The following is a 27,555-nucleotide window of genomic DNA, read 5'->3' on the forward strand; positions in this document are numbered from 1 at the left end:
ACAACAAAAGTATCAGAATGGATATGATCTCATGTTAATTGTGGCAAGAGTCACCGGTGGACGCTATAAAAAGGATATGAATTAACTCAACGTATTATTAGAGTAGTATATTGTTCCGTGCCGTTATAACAGCTGTGATTAATATTAATTGCCTTTACCGGTGAACCCTGATTTTCTCCTTGAATTCACTTAGCGGCATTAAAACGGCCCCCGTCCCACTCATTTACTCAAAAGTTTATTTTCACAAAATATGCCACAAATCCAAATTTGTGTACAGATCGACTGTGAGCTCGGTCTTTAGCATGTGTCAGCATTTTAAACATATACAGTTATAAATTATAATATAAGTTTCAAAAACAGCATGGAGCCTCTTCAATCACAAAACACATAGATTCCGCGCTAGTACTTCCATACTTTCCAGACTATAAGTCACACTCCACACAGAGATGGCCGAGGGTGGAATTGAACTGGGGTCTCCTAGCTGTGAGGCCTGCGTGCTAACCACTCGACCCAATTAGTAGCCATAATAATAGTATATATGTGGCTTGTGAAGGACAGGAAGTGACGTGTTCAGAGTTGAATTTTAGCTAAGGTTGTCAAAAATGTCAATACAATTAATCACAATTCTCAAATTAATTAATCATGATTAATCACCAATGGCAACTATGTCCCTTATGCTGTATTTTATGAACAAAAAGATAAAACCCACGCATGCACCGGGGAGAACATACAAACTCCACACAGTGATGGCCGTGGGTGGAATTGAACTCGGGTATCCTAGCTGTGAGGCCTGGGTGCTCACCACTCAACCCAGTTAGTAGCCATAAAAATATTAAATATGTGGCTTGTGAAGGGCAGGAAGTTCAAAGTTGAGTTTCAGCTAGGGTTGTCAAAAATGTCAATACAATTAATCACCATTCTCAAATTAATTAATCATGATTAATCACCAATGGCAACCCTGTCCCTTTTGCTGTATTTTATGAACAAAAAGATAAAACCCACACATGCACGGGGGAGAACATGCAAACTCCACACAGAAATGGCCAAGGGTGGACTTGAACACGGGTCTCCTAGGTGTGAGGCCTGCGTGCTAACCACTCAACCCAATTAGTAGCCATAATAATAGTAAATACGTGGCTTGTGAAGGACAGGAAGTTCAGAGTTGAGTTTTAGCTAGAGTTGTCAAAAATGTCAATACAATTAATCACCATTCTCAAATTAATTAATCATGATTAATCACCAATGGCCACTATGGCCCTTTTGCTGTATTTTATGGGACGAATAAAAACATATCTTAATCTTAAAACCCAAGCATTCACGGGGAGAACAAACTCCACACAGAGATGGCCGATGGTGGAATTGAACTCGGGTCTCCTAGATGTGAGGCCTGCTAACCACTTGCTTACTTGCTAAATGTCCTTATAGCCATGCAGTTCCTACTTGATCGACCTGAACAAGCGTATTCTGTCAAAGGTATTATTAAAAAGCTTTCATATTTGGGTAAAAGCTATTTCAAAAGATTTTCTTGCAACAGAACATTCTGGTCCTGACTCAAAAAGTGCTGCTTTTTTCCTCCGCTGCCGAGAAGACAAATAACGAGCAAAAATGTAAGTTAGCAAAAGGCTAATATAAACTGGGTCAGCTTTTGCATGATTTTTTTTGTTTTTTTTTTCCTTGAGCTTTTTCGGTGTTTGATGCTGATGCTTAAAGGACTAATCACTGCTACATTCCTCCAGCGGTGATCAAGTCAGTGACAAAAAGCATCGACAAATCAACAGCGACAGAATGCGTTTTCCTGTCAATGTACAGTAAGCTCTTTTTGTGTGGAAATGAATGGAAATCAAGTCTGTTTCGATTAACTCAATACAAAACAATTAGTCATTATTATGATGCGGAATCTGCATCGGTGACGCTGAGCCGAAAGGTAAACTACGGTCCTACTCTCACCTATGATCATGAGCTGTGACCGAAAGAACTGCTCTCACCTGGCCTGTGAATGCCCCAGGATCCGTTGGGAGGAACTGGACAAAGTGGGTGGGGAGTGGGAAGTCTGGGCTTCCCTGCTTGGGCTGCTGAGTTTTGCCGGAATTCACGAGTGATTTCTCAGATTTCTCGTTGTTTCATGCTAAAAATTGTTGTGCACGTTTGTGAGTATGTGCACAATATTAATATAAATTGCTGATTTTGAAAGTGTGTCATAGATAATTAGCTTCTGCATCACATTAGAGGGGGGCATATTATTACCATAAATCATGTTCTCTACCCAAATATACACTTTTGGATAAAAAAAGTTGGCTGGCATGCATATTCCGGTATTTTTGGCCCATTTTGACAGGAAGTTTAACTTTTCCAAACTTGTTTTCCAGTTTTTACTTAAAAAAAGCGGGGCTGCACGGTGGACAAGTGGTTAGCCCGCAGACCTCGCAGCTAGGAGACCCGGGTTCAATCCCACCCTCGGCCATCTCTGTGTGGAGTTTGCATGTTCTCCCCGTGCATGCGTCAAAAAAAAGTTTGTTTCAACCTTTTTCCATTCTGAAGTAATGAGCAGTAGAAGTTTCAGGAAAATATCAGTTCCCGACGATAAAAGGAAAAAAAAGACAAAACAAAATTTAAAAGCGACCAGGTTCTTTGTGTGACCTGAAATACTAATCACTATAATACTATACCGATACAAAAAACCCAAAAATGGTGAGTGGTTAGCGCACAGGCCACACAGCTAAGAGACCCGAGTTCAATCCCACTCTCGGCCATCTCTGTGTGGAGTTTGCATGTTCTCCCCATGCATGCGTCACGGATCAGGATGCATCAGGAAAAAAATGTTTAATGTTTATGTTTGGTTCATTAATCAGAACAACAGCCTTCAATGGAAACATGTAATCGGGATAAAAAAAAAAAGTTCTACTAGGTTGATATTGTGTAAATATACCTTTGATACACAAAGGCGATCTGACCAAAAGGGTATCAAAGGACTAATACACACATACAGGCATGCGCGCACACACACACACACACACACACACACACACACACACACACACACACACACACACACACACACACACACACACACCATTCTTGGCAGGTGCTGTGTCACAGGGGACCAGTAGCTCCTCTCTAACCTCAAAATGAACTGTCCCCACTCACTGTCTCATTTCCCACAGTGAGTCACCATGCAAATGACCGCGTCCCCCCCAAGACCCCCCCCCCCCCCCCGACTCCCAATGCCAACATCTCCTTACAGCACCTTCAGCTCTCCCCGGTGTTCCCAATCCGGCCTCCAATTTGTTCCACTTCCTGATACCTCATTGTACAAAATGACACTTTTTTTTACATTTTAGGGTGAAGCAATTATTCTGTCTTATACAGTCCGCTAGCTCCGCGAACCAACCTGCCCACATCGACTCGACGGAGGGGTGGCACAGCACTGGGGGGATTTATTCCAAGGGGGGTGAGAAAGACGGGAAAACGGACAAAAAGAGAGAGAGAGGGAAAAGGGACTAATAGCACCTCTCCTTGACATATCCACAGGGATGTGAAGCAGAGCCAGGGACTGAGAAAGTTGGGAGCGCGTAGTGGAGGAGTGGAGAGGTCGAGGAAGGAAGGAAGGTGAATGAAGACAAAGATTAATTGAATGATGAAGAAATAAGGAATAATAATAAAAAAAAACGGTGCCCCTTGAGGATATAATGTATGCTGGAGGATGAGCAGAAGGATATTACCCGCTGATCTATGCCCCCCCCCCGAATCACTTCATTGCACTATTGTACATATTGCACTATTGTACATATTACTGTAATATCTTGTTGCATTCATAGATCATACTGTTGAACTAGGAAAAAACGGATGAATTAGGAAAAAAAAAGTTTGTTTCAACCTTTTTCCGTTCTGAAGTAATCAGCAGTAAAAGTTTCAGGAAAATATCAGTTCCCGACTATAAAAGGAAAAAAAAATAAATAAATTTTTAAAGCGACCAGGTTCTTTGTGTGACCTGAAATATTTCGACAACTATACCGATATATAAACAACCCAAAAATGGTGAGTGGTTAGCGCACAGGCCACACAGCTAAGAGACCCGAGTTCAATTCCACCCTCGACCATTTCTGTGTGGAGTTTGCATGTTCTCCCCGTGCATGCGTGGGTTTTCTCCGGGTACTCCGGTTTCCTCCCACATTCCAAAAACATTTGGCAACTCCAAATTGTCCATAGGTATGAATGTGAGTGTGAATGGTTGTTTGTCTATATGCGCCCTGTGATTGGCTGGCCACCAGTCCAGGGTGTACCAGGGTGTGCCCGAAGACAGCTGGGAAAGGCTCCAGCACCCTCCGCGACCCTTCGTGAGGAAAAGCGGTAGAAAATGAATGAATGAATGAATGCCCATGTGACATAAGCATGTGTTAAATGCAAGTGCGATGAACGAATGAAAAATGAATATATTGTCACATCCATACTGTGCATAATGTTTATAATGTGTATAATCTACAATAGCCATATTATAGTCATTTATATCCCTGTACATATCCTCACTGTATTATAGTCATAGTCTGTTATAGTTTTTTTTTTTTACATAGATCTGTCCATTTTTTTCTACATTTACTTACTACTAAGGTACTTATAAAATTGCACTTCTGGTTGGATGCTAACTGCATTTTGTTGCCCTGTACAAGTGACATGAGCAATAACAATAAAGTTGAATCTAATCTAATCTAATCTATTAAAAGAAGCAGAAAAGTGCATTAGGTGTTGTTGAAGAGGCAAAATAAGGATGGACAGAGCAAGGGGATAAATTAAGAGATCAGGGGAAAAGTGTTAGAAAGCTTGCTGGAAGGAACAGAACGGAAACACGACTGAGGCCCTAAAGGGAAGGAGATACTGTGGAGGTAGAATATGTGAATGTGGTGGGGGGGGTGGTGGGGGGGTAAAAAAGGCAAGCGCTGCTTTTGCCTGTGATGTGCCTGAGGATGTGGGAGAGATAGGAAAAGAGGGGTGGGAGTGTTGTTGCATGAAAACAGCGTGCAAACAGATTTAAGGAAAGATGGGGCGGGATTGCTATTCGACGCCCGGAGGAAGCTGGGATGAGAGAGAGAGCGGATGAAAGACGTCGAAAAAGTGGATGGAATAAGCAAAGTTAATAATTTACTTTGTCTGGAGTCTATCTAGCTTTTAAATCTATTAGGTTTATTAATTAAGCAGCTGGCCGTTTAACAACCAGGAAGCAACCGTCCAATCAGAGCTTAAGCAACGTTATTATGGAGGATGCCGTAAATACAGTTCAACTCCCCAAAACCTTGCATTATGCATGAGCTTATATCAGTAGCATATATGCAATGGATGAAAAAAAAAGCTATTTCAATTCCGCTATTTGTTCCAAGCCAATTAAAATATGCCCTTCCTTGTATTGCCTAGATGTGGGAAACACTGGAAAAAGGTACAGATACCGGAAAGAGTAATACTTCATTCTCAAGCACCTCAAATCTAATCTGTTCAGATTCCTTCAAATGCGTCCTTGATGCGTTCAATCTGCATTTACACCGACTAGAATAAGTCCCAAACCCAAAAATGGCAGGCCTCAATCAACCAAAACGGTTCCCAACTCCTGGTGTACTTCAATTCTGGCTTACCTGTGGTGAAATGTCTGAGACAAGGTGGGCGGGGATGTGGAAGGTGTAGTCGCCAGTCCCGTCGAGTAGGGATGATACGGTGTTTTCTTCAGCGCCTGGATCAGGTTGTGTCGGTATTCTGGGTCTATTGACCACAAAGATCCTTTCCCTATGCTCTGAAAAAAAGCAAACAATAGGATGCGGTATCAAGGCTCAGTTCAAACACGGCAAAGTCCAAAGTCCCTAAATAAGCTTTGGATTGTTCTTATTGGACAAACTATGTGTACACAAAGAAATGTTGCGTTGGCTGAAGGTCGAGGTTATGGGGAAAAACAATCCACATGCATTATTACTATAAACAGTATCAGGCTGATCTGTGATTGACTGGCAACCAGTCCAGAATGTACCCAGCCTTGCAGTCTAATCAGCTGGACAGGAACCCGGATCCACAGAATCGAGAATTGACAGCACTAGCCGTCGAGCAAAGAAACCTGAACTGTCAAAATTATGTCCAGCGTGACTCTTAAATCATTAAATCCCAGCCATGATTTTGACTGATTTTTCTCCTGCACGCCTCCCCAGGCCAGACCTAGGACACGCTGGAGGGATTATGTCTCACAGCTGGCCTGGGAACGCCTTGGGGTCCTCCCGGTGGAGCTGGAGGAGGTGGCCGGGGACCGGGAAGTCTGGGCTTCCCGACTGAGACTGCTGCCCCCGCGACCCGGACCCGGATAAGCGGAGGAAAATGGATGGATGGATGGAATGGACTGATCTTTCAAGGAACACTGAATATTGTATTATGTGTATAAACACATGGAAGCTACCAAAAGAAAGACTAGACTGCTATCTTTCATCAGAAAAAAAAAGTTTGTTTCAACCTTTTTCTGTTCTGAAGTAATCATCAGTAGAAGTTTCAGGAAAATATCAGTTCCCGACTATAAAGAAAAAAAAAACAGCTTTTTGTGAAAACCTACCCAAAATTTGTGACCTTGTTTTCCAGTTTTAACTTAAAAAAAAAAAAGCGGGGCTGCACGGCGGACAAGTGGTTAGCCCGCAGACCTCACAGCGAGGAGACCTGGGTTCAATCCCACCCTCGGCCATCTCTGTGTGGAGTTTGCATGATCTCCCCGTGCATGCGTCACGGATCAGGATGCATCAGGAAAAAAAAGTTTGTTTCAACCTTTTTTCCATTCTGAAGTAATCAGCAGTAGAAGTTTCAGGAAAATATCAGTTCCCGACTATAAAAATAAAAAAAAAAAACAAAATTTAAAAGCAACCAGGAACTTTTGTGACCTGAAATTTCTCAACAACTATACCGATATAAACAACCCAAAAATGGTGAGTGGTTAGCGCACAGGCCACACAGCTAAGAGACCCGAGTTCAATTCCACCCTCAACCATTTCTGTGTGGAGTTCGCATGTTCTCCCCGTGTATGTGTGGGTTTTCTCCGGGTACTCCGGTTTCCTCCCACATTCCAAAAAACATGCTAGGTTAACTAGCGACTCCAAATTGTCCATAGGTATGAATCTGAGTGTGAATGGTTGTTTGTCTATATGTGCTCTGTGATTGGCTGGCCACCAGTCCAGGGTGTACCTCGCCTCTCGCCCGAAGACAGCTGGGATAGGCTCCAGCACCCCCCACGATCCTTTTGAGGATAAGCGGTACAATTTTTACATTACACTAATTTTGCACTTTGTTAAGCGGTCCTTGAACACACCATAGTTGAGTGATGAGAAGCAAAATCTGTTTGGCTATGAGCTCACTAGCTTGGGCATCCATTGATCATCATTCATGGTGAGTACTTATATATATTTGATACTTTAATAAGTGTGTTTTTACGGCATATTTACTTTGTTTGTGTTGTGAGTGAACAAAGGCAATCGAAGAGAGAAGGGGGACGATTCTGGAGCTGTTTGCCAGAAATTGTTTTTTTTTTTTTTTTTGCAATTTGGTGGTACTTCCAGAATGTAACCGATGTAAAAAGTGTGTATGCCTTCATATTTGATAATCGAATCAATCAGTCGGTTCTTATTTGCATGGTACTGATTCATCCTTGCAGGATTTTTGTCTTCCAATTTTGTGTGCAAGGTCCATACATGTCCAGTTATGGCCGCTCGCCAGTGCACAACCCCATCAAACACCTCGTGGGGACAAACTAGAACAGAAACGGTTGAGCCAGCAGTCCTTCTCTCCAGCTCTGACCTAACAAATATTCTTCTGGCTAAATGAACAAAAATGTCCACAGACACACTTCAAAATAGTTCAGTCACCCCAGCAAAATGGGCATCCAACTCTATAATTTCTTCTATTTTCACTTAGCAAGGTTTGCCAATAGAGCACAGAACCACAACAACACGGAAAGAAAACTTTGGGGAAGGTGAATTAGTTCGTCACTCAATAAATGCAAGTGTTAAATGCAAGTGCGATGAACGAATGAATGAATGAATATATTGTCACATCCATACTGTGCATAATGTTTATAATGTGTATAATCTACAATAGCCATATTATAGTCATATAATGTATATATGTACATATCCTCACTGTATTATAGTCATAGTCTGTTATAGTTTTTTTTTTTTACATAGATCTGTCCATTTTTTTCTACATTTACTTACTACTAAGGTACTTATAAAATTGCACTTCTGGTTGGATGCTAACTGCATTTTGTTGCCCTGTACAAGTGACATGAGCAATAACAATAAAGTTGAATCTAATCTAATCTATTAAAAGAAGCAGAAAAGTGCATTAGGTGTTGTTGAAGAGGCAAAATAAGGATGGACAGAGCAAGGGGATGAATTAAGAGATCAGGGGAAAAGTGTTAGAAAGCTTGCTGGAAGGAACAGAACGGAAACACGACTGAGGCCCTAAAGGGAAGGAGATACTGTGGAGGTAGAATATGTGAATGTGGTGGGGGGGACACACTTCAAAATAGTTCAGTCACCCCAGCAAAATGGGCATCCAACTCTATAATTTCTTCTATTTTCACTTAGCAAGGTTTGCCAATAGAGCACAGAACCACAACAACACGGAAAGAAAACTTTGGGGAAGGTGAATTAGTTCGTCACTCAATATTTTCCTGTGTGTACCTCCTTTTTTGAAGTGTTTTCTGATTAAAAAAAAAACGGGAAACTCTTGAACTTTTTTTTTCCCCACTTCAGAGGCCACAACAGAGTGTATTTTTAGATCAAAAGCAACCCCTCCTCTATCCTAATGAATCTGTCGCTCCCAATCTGACTGAAACCGGCGTATAGATTATAGAGAACAGGGATCTCAAACAGGTCGCCATGAAAAATACTTTGGCTGTCTGCATCTCTCTCAGCTACCCACCGCGCTTTCATCTGCCTTGTCAACCGAATGTGGCAAAAATCTCGGGTTTGTATATACGGCGGCGACCAAGGATGGCAGGAAGATGGGGGGGGGGGGGGGGGGGTGCGAATAAATTTGAAATGAAAGGCGCCTTGCCTTATGTTCAGCTCACTTTGTAGTGCTGTATGATACGAGATAGATACAGGCGATGGGTTGGGGAGATGTCATAGCTGCAGGCTTCACGTTTTTTTTTATGTTAGCAAATACTAGAAGGAATCTATTAAGAGGAAAAATGTCAGCTATGTCAAGAGCCGCGTGTCAGAAGTAATTGAAAAAAAAAATATCCCAAAACTGCAGTTTAGTATTTGAATAAGTTACTTCTTTAGTATCTCGTCTTCATGCAACTATCGATTATTTCATTTGTCGGTTAATACGACGCTTGTTTTGATTAATCAAGTCATTAAAAGCCATGTATACATGGACCCAAATAATCCAATTGCATTCGGTTTATTTGCTCAAACGGAAAGAATGTAACCTTTGTATACACCTCATTCCGAAAAAAAAGTGCCAATCCGAATGAATGAACATATAAACCAGGGGTCTCAAACACGCGGCCCGCGGGCCAAATGTGGCCCGCAGGACACTACTTTGAGGCCCCCGCCTTGATATGAAAGTTTAATGTTAGTGCGGCCCGCGCAAGTTTGATATGGATGCTGTATGGTATCATGTACCCAGAAAAAATTATTACGTTTGATTAATGTTCATGTTAAAGGTTAAATAACTGTTAATAGTTATCCTCCCTATTCGTGTGGAAGTGGTAAGTTTTTGGCGATTTAAGTTTAAAGGAAATAACTTGAAGGCTACCGTTTAGGTCGCTAGCTCTCTAGTTTGCGAGTTAGCGTGTGTCTCAAGACCCTGCAGTTGCGCAATATGTTGTAAATAAAAAAAGTATAAATGTGACTATAGTCGTGTTTTGTCATGTCTACAGGGCTCTAATAATGCTTTGTTCATTTTAATCTGAAAAAAATAATTTGTCTACCCACCAACTGTATGTGGTTTCTTAAGTTTTTATTATTTGCCGTTTTATTGTTATTATTATATTTATTTATTTATTACTGATTGATTGATTGACAGAAAAATAAAAATTAAGATATTTGAGAACAGTGAGAATTATGCTGGTTTTGTCACCCTGAAACCGATACTGGGTCGCCTCGGCCCCAACCCAAGTCGGTATGCTTCCAAGGATGGTCCCATTACAGTTTAATGAGAATGCCGACATTAATGAGACCATAAATTGTGATAAAAGGAATAAAATTACAACGGGCACGAATAAACAGGTTGAATGTCATGACAAAATTCCCCATTAGTATGCAGAGTCAGACGGCCATAATGACAAAGCAAGTTTTATCTTGATCTGATATAGACGCACAAATAGCAGACATTTATTAGGTGATCATTTGTGGCAATTTGAGGAAATATGATAGCTGAAAGGAGATGAAGTGTCATGCAGGTACGCAGGTTCCTCTGGACACAAGGGAACAAAATGTGTATAGTAGTATGGAGGTGTCTAATGTAATAGATAAAAACATCTGACCACGACCAAAGGATAGCTGATATACTATTCAGAAGGAACTTCTCTGAATTGCAATGACTTTAATTCCACTTCCTGTAGTTCCAATTCAACATCCTTTCAGGGGGCGTCACTTCAATTCAAATACTTCTTAAATATAGTGACAAGATTCATACCCCCTGCTACCTTTTCTTATTCCCTGGCAGATCAGGTTACAACGGCATCTAACGTATAGAGTTGTACCAATAACCTGCATTCACATTCAGTGCCTTTATAATGGGATAATTGAACATGTAACCTAAAAAAGTCAGATTATAATAAACCATTTCCCCTCAAAAAATGTGTTCTGGACCTGCAATTCCATTACAACATAGCGACAAGATTGATCCCCCCTGCTACCTTTTCTTATTCCCTGGCAGGTCAAGTTACAATGCCATAACCTGCAGTCACATTCAATACAACATCCTTTATAATGGGATAATTGAACATGTAACCTAAAAAAGTCAGATTATAATAAACCATTTCCCCTCAAAAAATGTGTTCTGGACATGCAATTACAATACAACATCCTTTCAGGTGGAGTCACTTCAATTCAAATACTTCCTAAATATAATGACAAGATTCATCCCCCCTGCTCCCTTTTCTTATTCCCTGGCAGATCAGGTTACAACGCCATAACCTGCCATAACCTGCATTCACATTCAATACAACATCCTTTAAGGTGGAGTCACTTCAATTCAAGTACTTCCTAAATATAGCGACAAGATTCATCCCCCCTGCTACCTCTTCTTATTGTAATAACCTGCATTCACGTTCAGTGCCTTTATGATGGTATAATTGAACACGTAACCTAAAAAAGTCCAATTATAATAAACCATTTCCCCTCAAAAAATGTGTTCTGGACATGCAATTCCATTGGAAAAATGAAACTTCCATTTAAGCTGTTGTATTTCCTGAAAAGATTGAATTCACTGAGAGTTAATGGTCTTGTCAAGGTCATTCCAAATTCTCGGTGTATTTCTTCAGGGTTGTAAAATGTAATTATGTCATAGCCTGAGCTCTTCACTCATTTTTGCAGGTGACGGATGATTCAACCTTGGCAGAGGTCTGTGCTCTTGCTTCGCGTGACCTTGTTAGAATGCACAAAAGCAGCTAAGTCTGGTCATTTGAGTCCCGCTTTCTGGGAATCTTTGCATTATTAGACTGCAAATCAGCGTGGTGGTACACAGGCCATATGTGCCATGCGTGTTTTCGCAGAGTGTGTACGGCGAGCTCCCTGGGGAGTGTGATATTACCCAGCATGGTCTGCTCCTGAGAGTGCTTCTATTACTGCCAGCAACGCCTCTCCTGGAGAGCATGATATTACACACACATACGCTCAGTACCACCTAGGTGACCCCCTACCGGGCCAAATTTCCCTGTGCACCTCCAGCCGTTTGTATATTTAGAAATATGTGTGTGTGTGTGAGCGCCTACTGTCTGCCCGCCTGCCACTCCATTAAATCAATGCTCACTACAGAAGCTCTGTTAGCCTCTGTCAAGCAGCCAGCCAATCATAAGGCCTGATCTGTCGACCTCAACCGCCCCCTTGGTCACATAGGCCAATCACAGGGCGTGACTGGGAAGCAAGGGTCTGACACCTGGGTTATAGCGGTCACCTTGGCAACAGGCAGCATCTCCAGCAAGAGGAGGGAAAATGGAATTTTTCTAAATGTATTCATGAAGTTGAGAAAAAGGCATCATATTTCATAATCGATAATAATAATAATAAGTTGAGATTCCTCATTTCTCTTTCTTGACTCAATTTATTATGGGCCTGCCCACAAAGCGCAGCCCATTCTATTATTCTTTGTACTTACTATATTATGGAAAGCAGGAAGTGAACAAATAAAACAGTTACCGATTGTAAAAGTAAACTGTATTATGGAAAGCAGGAAGTGAAGAAATGTAACAGTTACTGATTTATTATGGGCCTGCCCACAAAGCGCAGCCCATTCTATTATTCTTTGTACTTACTATATTATGGAAAGCAGGAAGTGAACAAATAAAACAGTTACCGATTGTAAAAGTAAACTGTATTATGGAAAGCAGGAAGTGAAGAAATGTAACAGTTACTGATTGTAAAAGTAAACTGTATTATGGAAAGCAGGAAGTGTACAAATGAAACAGTTACTGATTGTAAAAGTAAACTGTATTACGGAAAGCAGGAAGTGAACAAATTAAACAGTTGCTGATTGTAAAAGTAATCTGTATTATGGAAAGCAGGAAGTGAACAAATGAAACAGTTACTGATTGTAAAAGTAAACTGTATTATGGAAAGCAGGAAGTGAACAAATTAAACAGCTACTGATTGTAAAAGTAAACTGTATTATGGAAAGCGGGAAGTGAACAAATGTAACAGTTACTGATTGTAAAAGTAAACTGTATTATGGAAAGCAGGAAGTGAACAAAAGAAACAGTTACTGATTGTAAAAGTAAACTATTATGGAAAGCAGGAAGTGAACAAATGAAACAGTCACTGATTGTAAAAGTAACCTGTTTTATGGAAAGCAGGAAGTGAACAAATGTAACAGTTACCGATTGTAAAAGTAAACTGTATTATGGAAAGCAGGAAGTGAACAAATGAAACAGTTACCGATTGTAAAAGTAATCTGTATTATGGAAAGCAGGAAGTGAACAAATGTAATAGTTACTGATTGTAAAAGTAAACTGTATTATGGAAAGCAGGAAGTGAACAAAAGAAACAGTTACTGATTGTAAAAGTAAACTATTATGGAAAGCAGGAAGTGAACAAATGAAACAGTCACTGATTGTAAAAGTAACCTGTTTTATGGAAAGCAGGAAGTGAACAAATGTAACAGTTACCGATTGTAAAAGTAAACTGTATTATGGAAAGCAGGAAGTGAACAAATGAAACAGTTACCGATTGTAAAAGTAATCTGTATTATGGAAAGCAGGAAGTGAACAAATGTAACAGTTACTGATTGTAAAAGTACCAGATGGAGGGGTAGGATTTAATAAGCATTGCTTCTTCCTACTCCTTTTGGACATGTGGAACTGTGAACTGATTATGTGATGCATTCAATTGTAATCTGATGCATGTTCAAATGAAATTAAACCATTACCATTATATACTTTTCTTATTATATCACATTCTGCCGCAACAATGTGGGACAACCTGTGTGAACAACCCCCACACTGAAAAGTCCTGATGGTGGGTCATGTGCTATTTATAGCGTGTAACATTCTGTGTCATAATTGCGTCGTAATTGACGAACAAATGAAATGAGAACCGCCCTTGATCCCGTTCCGTGTGAAGAACCCCGACATGTTAAGAACCCTATTTATATTTAGTAGCATTCTCAGAGAACCATAGTTACGTAATCGCCAAACAAAGTTGACCGCTTTATTAGGAACCCGCCCACACAGGAGGGTAAGCCGCAGGCAAGCCCATTAAAAATTCCCAAGGATATTTTTTTTTTCTTGTTGCATCTGCTGTTTGTGATTTAAGAGCAGTACTTTTTGGGGAACATGTCATGCAGTTTATTTGTCTTCCATCTGTGTCATGGAAAAATCCCGTTGCTTTAGTATTTGCAGCTGACGAGCGTGATTACACAACAAATAATCCACAAACTCGAAATCATAACCCCACTGCAGCAATGCCAAAAAAATCATGAAGCACCGCATTCAACTTTTATTAGACTTTTTTCGGTCTCTGCAACACCCCCCACTTTAATTAAAAGGATTTAATTATATGTAGTATCTGTGCCACTTAAAGATGTAAGAAAAAAAAGCGGTTTTTAAACACATAATGTGGTAAAACACAGAGCAACACAGCTGGCTGGTTAAGGAAACAAACGCACCGTAACTTGCCTGTGCTTATTGTATTGGGTGGAGGGGGGGGTCGAAAAACAAAAGGCGAAGAAAGTGGATTGAAAGGCGGGGAGAGGGAGAGCGTTGTGTGTTGCCAACATCTGTTTCCTGTGTTATATAAGCTCTGGGGGCTGGTCTCCCTTGAAAATGGGAGATATTAAATACTCCTGCTGCCACTGACCTGGCCGGTAACATTATACTTCTGCTACCGCAATCCTCAATGCACTAGTCTAGTTCCATATATACTTTAGCTGTCAATCCAGCATGGGTGTCAATCAAATAAAAAAATGACTCGACTCCAACTTGGCACTAAATATAAAAGAGGGCGACTTTTGTTAAGATTCGGAGATATAACTTGGCTCTTTCTGAATTTGAAACTGAGAACTCCAAAGACGGGCTGCACGGTGGTCTAGTGGTTAGCGCGCAGATCTCACAGCTAGGAGACCAGGGTTCAATTCCACCCTCGGCCATCTCTATGTGGAGTTTGCATGTTCTCCCTGTGCATGCGTGGGTTTTCTCCGGGTACTCCGGTTTCCTCCCACATTCCAAAAACATTTAACATTTAAGAAGAAATCTGAAGTAATTTTACAATTATAAAGTCAAAATATTAAGAGAAAACAATGTTGTAATATTAAATGGAAAAATAACATGATTTTGGTGGCATAAAGTTGGAAGTCGTAATATAAGGACAAATAAACAAAACAATGAATAAAGTTGTCATTTTTGAAAAATTGGGTTGTGCAGTGGTTATAATGCTACGAGAATTAAAATAATGAGAATAATAATACAAAGAAAATTGGAATATGTGGAAAATAAAAAAATTAAATACATTTTAGGGGGGAAATGTTGAGAGAAAAAATCGATCTTAAGAGATTAAAGTTGCAATTTTTTTTTAGAATATAATCATAATTTCATGAGGAAAAAATATATAATTTTTATTAAATTTATTATTAGAAGTCATAATATTGTGTGAAAAAGTTCATTAAAAAAGTGGCCGGGGAAAATGATATTATGGAAATAAACTTTTAATTAATTATGTATTTTTTCTCGACTAAAATTACATAATTAATTAATATAATACATTATTTTTCCTCATGAAATTATGATTTTATTCTAAAAAAAAAAGTTAACTTTTTTCTTTTGAGATCATTTTTTTTCTCTCAACATTTTTCCCCCAAAATGTATTTTATTTTTTCATTTTCCACATATTCCAATTTTTTTCCCATTATTATTATTCTGTTTATATTTTGATTCTCGTAGCTTTATAACCATTGCACAACCTAATTTTTCAAAAATGACAACTTTATTCATTGTTTTGTTTATTTGTCCTAATATTACAAATAATGATGTTATTTTTCCAAAACATTGTTTTCTTTTAATATTTTGACTTTATAATTGTAAAATCACTTCAGATTTCTTCTTAAATGATATTTTTTGAATGTGCTGCAGGCTGCAAATGGCCCCCGAGGCCGCACTGTTGACACCCCCATCATAGACAGTGTATTAAGGTACATCCTATGAGTCTCACCTTGCCAATAATTGCATTGCATTACACTGCATAACAACATCCATTTTCAGTAGCGCTTATCTTATTCAGAGTCACCAGTAGCTGGAACCTATCCCAGGACTGGTCTGCAGTTAATTACAGGTTAAGTATAAACTCAGACAAGCAATCGCATTCATGTCCACGCCACCACTGAGTGGGCACAGAACCCACACAATATAAAATCAGTCACTATGACAGAAAAATGTGACTTTTTTTTTTTTTTGCTGCAAACGATAGCAAAATCCATCCATATCTTTTCTTGGCATCTCTAAAATCCCAGCACCACCCATCCAGCTGCAAAGCAACACAGTCTATGCCTGATTTCTGTGCTTGCCAGGCATCAGTTTAAGAAGCTTTGTTGTCCGATGCATTTTCATGAGCAAAAAAAGATTTATCAATCTTAAGTATTATGACTATGTCTATAATTCGTGGGACATCCGCAGTGTAAAAAGCATTAACCGGTGGCTGGTTTTAAGCCTGATTAACCCACCGCAATGCGGGGATCCATCTTTACTTACTGTATATATCCTGTACAGATAAACAGAGGATTATATTATTATACAGCCGTGTATTGGATGTCGATACATCCATTAACATATTGAGTATATAAAAGAAAGATGGAGTTCAGGCACATAAACACGTGATTATTCTCAAGCTAAATAAGTCAAATATAATAGAGGTTATAATACCACAAAATAATGGGGAAATCCGTGCCGTGTTATGGCATGAGTAATTCACGGAAAAGTCACGGAAAAGAGGACTCGTATGTGTGGGTTGGTTCTGTGGTGGGATTTAAACCTAAATATCACACTGGATGTTTACACAAAAAATATGGTCAAAAACAGCAATGTCATGTCAGCCTGACCTAAAACAATGTCTAAATCAGGGGTCTCAAACATGCGGCCCGCGGGCCAAATGTGGCCCACAAGACACTAGTTTGAGGCCCCCGTCTTGATATGAAAGTTTAATGTTAGTGCGGCCCGCACAAGTTTGATATGGATGCTGTATGGTATCATGTACCCAGAAAAAAGTATTACGTTTGATTAATGTTCATGTTAAAGGTTAAATAACTGTTAATAGTTATCCTCCCTATCCGTGTGGAAGTGGTAAGTTTTGGGCTATTTAAGTTTAAATGAAATAACTTGAAGGCTACCGTTTAGGTCGCTAGCTCTCTAGTTTGCGAGTGAGCAATCAAAGCATATTATTATTATAAACTTTATCTCTATAATATCATTTTCCCCCGAACACTTTTTTAATAAACTTTTTCACACAATATTATGACTTCTAATAATAAAGTTAATAAAAATTATGTTTTTTTCCTTGCAACTTCTTTTCTCTAAAGATCATTTTTTTTCTATCAACATTTTCCCCCTAAAATTTATTTAATTTTTTTATTTTCCACATATTCCAATTTTCTATGTATTATTATTCTGATTAAATGTTGATTCTCGTAGCATTATAACCATTGCACAACCCAATTTTTCAAAAATGATAACTTTATTCATTGTTTTGTTTATTTGTCCTTATATTATGACTTCCAACTTTATGCCACCAAAATGATGTTATTTTTCCACTTCATATTACAACATTGTTTTCTCTTAATATTTTGACTTTATAATCGTAAAATGACTCCAGATTTTTAAATTTTTGCTGTTGTTTCTTTCTAAACTAAACAGACCGTTTGAATTGGAAGCGGAAAGTCCATGGAAACGCTGCAGAATCTGGAAGATAATTTTATTAACTTAATAATAAAGTTAATAAAAATTATTCCTCATGAAATTATGATTTTATTTTTAAAAAACGTTTTTCTCTTGAGATCATTTTTTTTCTCAACTTTTTTCCCCCTAAAATTTGTTAAATTCTTTTTATTTTCCACATATTCCAATTTTCTTTGTATTATTATTCTCATTATATTTTGATTCTCGTAGCATTATAACCTTTGCACAACCCAATTTTTCAAAAACGACAACTTTATTCATTGTTTTGTTTATTTGTCCTAATATTACGACTTCCAACTTTATGCCACAAAATGATATTATTTTTCTACTTAATATTACAACATTGTTTTCTCTTAATATTTTGACTTTATATTTGTAAAATTACTTCAGATTTCTTCTTAAATGATATTTTTAGAATGTGCTGCAGGCTACAAATGGCCCCCCAGGCCACACTGTTGACACCCTGCACTGCAGAATCTGGAAGATCTAGAAAGCTTATCATGTGTAGCTGACTCCACGACTCAATACAAAAGCACCTAAAATGATCATAATCAGTCCCTTTTAAGAAGAGCAGCACAAACTTCCATTTCAAAACCCCTAAAAGTCTCTTTACAACGTTTGTCACTCGTCAACAAACAACAAAGTCGCTAAGTTGGCAACACTGATCCCTTCTCTTCCATCGTGTTATTCTCTGGCAGACCAGGTTCGCTATAATGTGTTTTTACGAGAGCGGGCAAACAGGTATCTCCAGTATAGGAATGATAAATAATACCTGACGCCCACACAGCATCCAAAACTACCAGTACAACATGTTGACGCTACTGTCAATCACAAGCACGAGTTACTTAATTACAAGCAATTACGTCTTGAACATACATCAGCGTGATAATCATTAACAGTAAACTTGCAATGTGCAACCATCATTAAACAGAGGTCGGTTAGTGAGGCTCACATCAGGCCTTGTCGAGTATATCTATCCCCCCCAAAGAAGATATAAAAAAAAATCAACCCGCAATTAATTTCACTGGGGTCACGCAGGGTTTTAAGTCCCCCCTTGGTGTCTTTCTAACACACTGAAAGCGCCAATGCTTCAAATGTTACAACTGTTAGACCCGCCTTCCCCTTGGCTGCACTGAACAAGTGACAGTTAGAGCTGCGTTTGTCAAAATTGTTAGCACAAAATTGTTGAATTCTCCTAGGCCTCACAGCTAGGAGACCCGAGTTCAATCCCACCCTCTTACATACCAATTTACATACTGCTTGCAGTTTTATTGCCACGGAAAGTTGTGTGCTGCAGTGAAACGCGTCCAAACAAAAACGACGGTTAGAGCTGCGTTTGTCAAAATTGTTCCCCAGCCGGGCCGAGTGGTTAGCACACAGGCCTCACAGCTAGGAGACCCGAGTTCAATCCCACTCTCTTACATACCAACTTACATACTGCTTGCAGTTTTATTGCCACGGAAAGTTGTGTGCTGCAGTGAAACGCGTCCAAACAAAAACTACGGTTAGAGCTGCGTTTGTCGAAACTGTTCCCCAGCCGGGCCGAGTGGTTAGCGTGCAGACCTCACAGCTAGGAGACCAGGGTTCAATTCCACCCTCGTCCATTCCATTTTAACTGTGTTTTATTTCAACAACTCGGTTGCACGGCGGTCGAGTGGTTAGCGCACAAACCTCACAGCTGTAAGTGTGAATGGTTGTTTGTCTATATGTGCCCTGTGATTGGCTGACCACCAGTCCAAGGGTGTACCCCGCCTCTCGCCCAAAGACAGCTGGGATAGGCTCCAGCACCCCCCGCGACCCTCGTGAGGAAAAAGCGGAAGAAAATGAATGAATGAATGAATGTTCCACTCAACTCAGTGAGCAGCAAGTAGCAAAAAAAAAAAAGTAAATAAATCAAGATAATAGCACTGAAAGATGCTAAATTGTGCACCCCTACAATTTAAAAACAGCAGCCCATGGTGGCTGGCCTTGTCTCGTATAAAGATATTAGTTAGTGCATCTGAAAAACGTGCTCTATTTAACCTAAACCTTAAATGTTGCCTCGGGGTGTCTTCAGCTGGAAACCAGTATTTATTTCCATTTGCAAAATAGCCAAGGGGGAGCATAACATGGATGATTTAGCCCAGCATAACAAGCTAACACCTTTATTATGTCCACAAAGAAGCTTATATTTTTGAAATTTGGATGTGGGGTGCAGCACAAGCCAAGGACAAATTCATTTTAGACTAAGTCTGGTAAACACAGCAAGAAATGGTTTGCACTGGACAGTGTTGTCGGGGATTTGAGTTTTAATACCAGTTTCCGACCAGTTTGGCGATGCATGCTTCGCGAGCAAACACACAAACGACCTATAATCAAACCAAACAAAAAGAAGCATAGACCGTTTTGGGAAACACATAAATCCAAAGATGACTTTAAGGTATTAACCTTGCAAGGCAGACAATTTGGGAGACCATGGATTTTTAATCTAACAAAGCCATCTTGCCAAGATTCTGACTGATACAATGATGACCGGACTAAAAATTTGTGGGTCAATCAGCGTTCCCTTTGAGGCAGTCCAGCAGTGTGAAGCAGCACATCAGAATTGTGCAACATATCTTCATTCAAAAACAAAACTAGAATGACACTGAACGCAACTCTTTTCCTAAGATGACGTCCTCGTCTAATTCGAATTCAATTGATTTTGGGTATAAGCTAGGGCCGGGCGACATATCGATATAGCGGCAAAGCTAGCTTGCCATGAAGAAGTCCATGGTGGGCGCAAAGAAGAGAAACAAACAACAGGTGTCGGCGAAGAAATAATGGAATGTCAGAGCGTCCCGCTGCAGCAATCTCTAGGAAGAAGTTGTTTTCACAACACGACCTTGGTTGGCCTTGGGGTGGGGGGAAGCCGAAATCCAGATTAAGTATAATGTTTGGGTTAGTTTGGACGGCCACATTCAGCATTCAGCAGAACAGCTGTTAGTACTGAGCACCCCTACACTACGTGGAGCAATGGCAGAACCTCACGGAGATAAGGAGGAGGAGAGGCTGCATAGCAGGAGTGAACAGCGAAAAAAGACGGTATAAAGGTTGCTGTATGAAGACGGTATCAACTATGTTTACCGTCTGTCGTCATGGGGAATATGAGATGGAAGCGCTAACGGCGCTAACCCGGCTGTAAAGAGACGACCGTGAATGCAGCATTATTGCACTGAAGACTGAATATTATATTAAAATTTTTCTATACTTATTTAAACACAATTTAATTACAACACAAAACTTTCATATATAATTTCCAGGTTGCTACATGATAATTATGATAACATTATTCGTTTTCTATGCCGCTTAATCCTTGTTTGGGTGGCGGGGGTACACACAGAGTGCGGCAGAGTGTAACATAGTAGAAATTATACTAGTAGATTGCAATATATTTTTTCCTTGTACTTTTCTTCAAAATAACGTTAAAATCTTGTCTCGTAGAACCAAGAACTGTCTCATGACACCCCTAGTAAATATAGTAAAGTTGCTAAAAAAAAGGATCCTCCTGCTACATCTTCTTATTCTCTGGAAGACCAGGTGTGTTCGGTATGTTAGAATTATGATGCCATCGACTGCTCCATTCCAAGACAGTCCCATTATAATGTGTTTAAATTGTTAATAAAGTGTCTGTGTTACCAGGAGCCAAAGCAGCCGCAGCCGTACAGGGTGCCACCATCTTGAAAAAAAAAATACAAAAATAAAAAATAAGCCCCTCTACCTGCCCACATGCATACGCAAAACTTAAATTATTATTATTTATTCTAAATTATTTGTACAAATGGCTGTTTACACTGTACATTGTTCATATTTAATGACATCTATTTATTCTCCACATTATTATTTATTATTTATTATTACACAGGAGCCTATTGTGCAATGACAATAAAGAAAGTGTGGCATATTAGTACATTATTTTCATATTATATATATATATTTTTTACAATCAGAGGTTGGAATGGATTGCATTTGACCTTGGAGATTCGCAATGTTATCACAATACTGATCCACTGACCCAGAAGTCCGAGGACAGCGATTGTCATTAGTGCATGTTATTGTGCAAAGTGAGGAATTCTGTTTGTAAACAAAGCCATGGCAACCTTGGGCCTTCTCTTCTAGTTCTCACACAAGCTTGCCCTTCCACACACACACACACACACTATTACTGACACACACATGGGCACATAGAGCACTAGGCTTATTCTAAAACTAGTCCCCATCTTGTCATCTGCCTGGATATGACCCAGAAATACAGTCACTGGAACAAATAGGCCACTGTCATATTAATCTGCACCTCCACAATTTGATGGAAATGTGATTTGGTGTGTTCACAGTGAGGCACATTTACCTCGCTGCTGCTTAATAAAAAACTACCTCTAAAAAAAATATTAAAAAAAATACAATATTTCTGCACGGTAACATGACACTAATGCTGTCAGTTTTCAAAAAGACATAAACAGGTAATGGGAGAATACAGGAAAAAAAAAAGCGGTGAAAAGCTTTGAGTGGCAGAGTCAGACGGAAATTACAGAGATTCTGTAATTGCAGCTTCAAATAAAGTGCAATACTTGCCAGGTAGAGTAGGAGTCTGCAGAGATGTGCCCTCATTTCTTCACAGACACGGGCGCTCGAGCACGTGCGAGAGAGTCCTTTTATGCATGCATGCGTGCTCCTGAGTTTGCATTATGCCCGTGCGCCTGTTTGTTTGTGCGTCTGACATGCTGTGTGTGTGTGTGTGTGATTGCAAAGTGTGTGTGCATGCAAGAGAGGGGGAATAGGTTTGAAGGGTTAATTAGTGTCCTGTCTTGAACAGTGTGCACTGACAGGAAGACAAGGCTGGATGTCCTTGCCAAAATCTCCTCTACACGCGGTGCGCCACATGCACACTTATCCACGCACACACACATTTAATACAGAAGCGTGCACGAGGACATCCACTCTAAATGTAGCTTACATGCACACATTCGCATATTTTTTCACACGCACGCCCGAGAGGCCAAATCGGTTTTTCCCTCCGTTGCTACAGCAAAAGCATACTTTGATGTCAACTGCAACCTTGTTACTATGGAGATATGTATACAAAAGAACTCTGTGCCCTTGTGCAGTCAAGGGCCAGATGACAGCATAGCGTGAGGGAGCGTGCACGAACACACACACACACATGCGCACAAATGCTGCGTTTTCTTCACCCTTTTCATTCTTACTCAAAAGAAGGACAGCAGTTCATACGATGGTCAAGGAAAAGCCGCCACTGTATTATCTCAACCGGCTCAACATGCAAAGCAAACCATTGATCTTCGCTGTTTGTCCCCCCCCCCACCGACACCCCCCAGGCCTGATGAAATCTTAAAACCGCTACCGTCTGTGTTATTAAATCCTCCAGTATTAATTTAGCACTAATTGAGTGAAGGGATTCATTCCCCAGTTTACCCTGAGTCTTTTAATGGAGTAAAATCTGAATGAGAGGAAAACCCGTATAAAAAAAAAAAAAACGATATCGAGACTTAAATCAAAAGCGAAATGCGGTTCCCACTAGGGAAACGTTAGAGTGGAAGAGAACTAAGAAAGCGAGATAGAGATCATCAAGTATTGATAGGGTCGAATCTGGTACAGCTGAAGACAAAATACCAAATATGTTTGACTTCAAGTCGGATATGCCGGCAAAACCGCTGATAACCGTTTGCCTGTGATGTAAGTTACGGCTACACGTTACGGGCAAAAGTAGATATTTAACCTGTGCGTGCATTTCGGGTCATTTCAACACATAACTTAAGTTTCTCCAACTTAAAAGACCAAGTTCACGTGACTTATTGATTTGTTGAGGGGACATTTTTTAGGTCAAATAACCAAATATTTTGGTTGTATCAACAATGTAAATCAAGTCATCTCAACTCATTTTCAAATCAGATTAACTAATTCATTCATTCATTTTCTCTGGGTACTCCGGTTTCCTCCCACATTCCAAAAACATAGCTAGGTTACTTAGCATAACTCCAAATTATCCATAGTTATGAATGTGAGTGTGAATGGTTGTTTGTCTATATGTGCCATGTGATTGGCTGGCCACCAGTCCAGGGTGTACCCCCCGCAACCCTTGTAAGAATAAGCGGTAGAAAATGAATTAATGAATGAATGATGTTTTGTTTGTTTTGCAAATTTGGAGTGGTCGGACCGGAGCAGGAGGGGATAGAAAAGAAGAAAAAACAAAATGTCTAAACAACGATGCCACAACGATGCTACTCCCGTTTCCAAATTATCCATAGGTATGAATGTGAGTGTGAATGGTTGTTTGTCTATATGTGCCCTGTGATTGGCTGGCCACCAGTCCAGGGTGTACGCCGCCTCTCGTCCGAACACAGCTGGGATAGGCTCCAGCATCCCCCGCAATGAATGAATGAACTATTTACAATTTTCACATTTCACTGATAATGTTTTTTAATTTTGCACGTTGTTAGGCGGTCCTTGAACCCACCATAGTTTAGTGTGCTGAGAAGCAAAAGTATGAATGTGAGTGTGAATATGTGTGTAATTTGAACTGTGTTTTATTTCAACAACTCGGCTGCACGGCGGTCGAGTGGTTAGCGCACAGACCTCACTGCTGTGAGTGTGAATGGTTGTTTGTCTATAATATGTGCCCTGTGATTGGCTGGCGACCAGTCCAGGGTGTACGCTGCCTCTTGCCCTGAAAACAGCTGGGATAGGCTCCAGCACCCCCCCCCCCCCACAACCCTCGTGAGGATAAACGGTAGAAAATGAATGAATTAATTAATTTTAACAACTCTGAATGGTAACCTGACTGCACGGTTAGCGCGCAGACCTCACAGCTAGGAGACCAGGGTTCAATTCCACCCTCGGCCATCTCTGTGTGGAGTTTGCATGTTCTCCCCGTGCATGCGTGGGTTTTCTCCGGGTACTCCGGTTTCCTCCCACATTCCAAAAACATGCTAGGTTAATTGGCGACTCCAAATTGTCCATAGGTATGAATGTGAGTGTGAATGGTTGTTTGTCTACATGTGCCCTGTGATTGGCTGACTGGCGACCAGTCCAGGGTGTACCCCGCCTCTCACCCGAAGACAGCTGGGATAGGCTCCAGCACCCTCATGAGGATAAGCGGTAGAAAATGAATGAATGAATGGTGACCTTGAGTGTCCTGAAAGGCGCCTAAAAATAAAATGTATTATTATTGTTATTAAAAAAAAGACCATCACCCAAATCAAATGATTTCTAAGATCGCCAGATACGTTAAATTTGTATTAATAATCGATAATCATAGACAGGTTAATGCAGAGACAACACTGCTGCTGTAATTACCTGGCTGCGGTCTTTATCCACCTTCTTGAAGCACTTGTTTAGCGACAGATTGTGGCGCACCGAGTTCTTCCATCCCGTGGGGGCGCTTGCAAAGTAGGGAAAATGCTCCAGGATCCATCCGTAGATGTCTTTTACCGGCAGCCGCTTGTTTGGCGCATCCTCAATCGCCATAAAGATCAAACAGCTGAAAGAATACGGCGGTTTCCTATTGGCCCCTGCCGCCAAGTCATACGCCGAGTGTGCATCGCCCAATAAGGGGTCGTCCGGGCATGGCGATGAGGAAGAAGGCGAGCGGGGGTGCTGTCCGTCGGGGTCCAGCAAGGGGGAAACGCTACGTAACCCAGAGTGGCTGAAGCTGTTGAGGAGGTCGGTGCTCTCGTGGAGCCAGGAAAGACTTGTGAGTTCCTCGTCTTCGGCTTTGGAGAAGGAAGCTGATAAAGACAGAGAAAGGTCGGCCGCTTCGGCTTCTGATGCCGCGGTTGCAGCGTCGCCTTGTCGGTACGGCGGACTCATGCCTTGAGAGGCGCTGGCTCCACTACTGGGGCTCTGAGCCTTCTTACTGGGGGGCATGGTGGGTCCCATCCAGCCCGGGGCTCACACCTGTACAATGAGAAAACAGAAATGAGTTAGAGAGGATTTGTTTGGATTTTGAAAAGAGGAGGCAAAGAAGACAAGGACAAATGAAGGAGAAAAAAAAAAAAAAACAAGGTCAGCTTGTGTTATTTATTCATTTGTCTTACTCGTTTTTCTTGAAGGCCAAAAGGGTAGAAGCAAACAACGCTCTTTTAACCACGTTTCCAATTAGGCTAGGCTGAGATGTGAGGAAAAACAGCGTTCATCATCATTTTTTTCTCAGAGGCTTTTTATCCATTTCTCACTGGGATGGCAAATTTAGTGCTTCACTGGTGGAAGAAAGCTGCCCTGTAACGGCGAGCAGCCAATTACGGCCATACCACGGAGGTATTGACATTACATGAGGGTGCAGTCACAATATAAGTATTCTGTTAAAAGCCTAATAGTTGCTGGATTATATTCTCTCAACAGTATAGCGTGATGTCGTTTTATCCGGGTCAGCTTTTCGAAGTAGAACCGCATTCCTTATGACTGAGCAGTATTTGCATATGAGTCATCACTGAAACTGTTTATAGTAGTATAGTATTGGTCTCGTAGATATCTGTCTATAAATTCAAGAAACAATACAAGCAGTTGATGTTTGCTAAATACAGTAAACCTCGGATATATCAGACTCGGATATATCGGAAATTCGCTCACAACGGACAGATAAAAAAGAACCAATTTTTCTGTAATGCATTTCCAATAAAAATTCATTGCATATATCGGATTTTTTATGACGGATTTCGCCTATTTCAGACAAAATCTCCAGTCCCGTTCCAATGCATTTCCATTAAATTTCCCTCGCATATATCGGATGGCCGCATCGTGGCGCTCCGATTCGCCGAATCGTGACAGGCCGCTATACGACGTCATTTGCAGCGTTTGCAGCGTTGCCTGCGCGTCCAGGTACATTGGAAACATAGTCAAGGAAGTGCCTTTTTATAACGGATAAAATCCGATTTACGCATATACCGGATATAAATCCGATATATTCGTAAAACGGACATTTTCCAGTATACGCATATAACGGATTTCGCTTATATTGGACAAAACCAGTGGGAACAATTGAATCCGATATATCCGAGGTTTACTGTACAAGGATGAAGAGTCTTGAACCAGTCATGATGTGCTATATATATCACTATATTGACACTTACTATGGTACCCATTATGTCATTGGATGCTCATATCACCTTGTACTTTGGTACTTATTTCAATTTAATTAATTTAATTTAATTTAATTTAATTTAATTTAATTTAATTTAATTTAATTTAATTTAATTTAATTTAATTTAATTTAATTTAATTTAATTTAATTTAATTTAATTTAATTTAATTTAATTTAATTTAATTTAATTTAATTTAATTTAATTTAATTTAATTTACGGCAAATAGCTTGTGTAACAACTACGCTAAATGTACTGTAAAAAAAGGTCAGTAAGGATAATTCATAATGCCGCCTACAGAGAACATACTAACTCCTTATTTCTAAAATCACAAATACTTCAACTTGCTGGCATAGTTCATCTTCAAACTTAAAATTTAAATTCTTTTAAATTAAAATCAGAAATGAACCTTTGCCATGTCTGCGCTTGAATAAATACCATATAAAGTCTATGATAAATGCCTCAAAATATCCATATCGTACTTTTTAATATTAATGTGGAACGAAGTATCGCGATATATCGCCGAAACGATATTTTCTTACACCCCTGTTCATGAGTGGTGAGTAACTATGTATTTAAATGTGTTTCATAAATTTCATAAATGCTTGTCATGAGTGAACAATGGCAATTGCAGAAGGAAGGGGAGTGTTCCGAATAGTGGCCTTTATTGCAAATGTTGATCTGAAATCAGAAAAAAATATCAATATGAAGATTTGGATGGGTGAAACGAGCCAAAAAGAGACATTTCGACCTTCGCTAGTCGGGTTGGAACGTTAATAACTCCTGTAAAAAAAATGGGATCTACTCCACACACATAACTGTGAGCATAAT

The 27,555-nt window shown here is 40.0% G+C and overlaps 1 protein-coding gene across 2 annotated transcripts in view; it reads right to left on the bottom strand.

The window, feature by feature from the left end:
* LOC131136925 (forkhead box protein N3-like) overlaps positions 1–27,555 on the bottom strand; it is an 82,915-nt gene that overhangs the window by 21,071 nt on the left and 34,289 nt on the right. For both annotated transcript variants that reach the window (XM_058085546.1, XM_058084695.1), the window contains 2 exons: positions 24,944–25,543; positions 5,619–5,773 (listed from right to left, as the gene is read on the bottom strand). In XM_058085546.1, the coding sequence (XP_057941529.1) occupies positions 5,619–5,773; positions 24,944–25,525 (737 nt within the window). In that variant the 5' untranslated portion in view covers positions 25,526–25,543. The remainder of the gene's footprint in view (positions 1–5,618; positions 5,774–24,943; positions 25,544–27,555) is intronic.

This window comes from Doryrhamphus excisus, chromosome 1, assembly GCF_030265055.1.
Source record: "Doryrhamphus excisus isolate RoL2022-K1 chromosome 1, RoL_Dexc_1.0, whole genome shotgun sequence".
In the NCBI taxonomy this organism is placed as follows: domain Eukaryota; kingdom Metazoa; phylum Chordata; class Actinopteri; order Syngnathiformes; family Syngnathidae; genus Doryrhamphus; species Doryrhamphus excisus.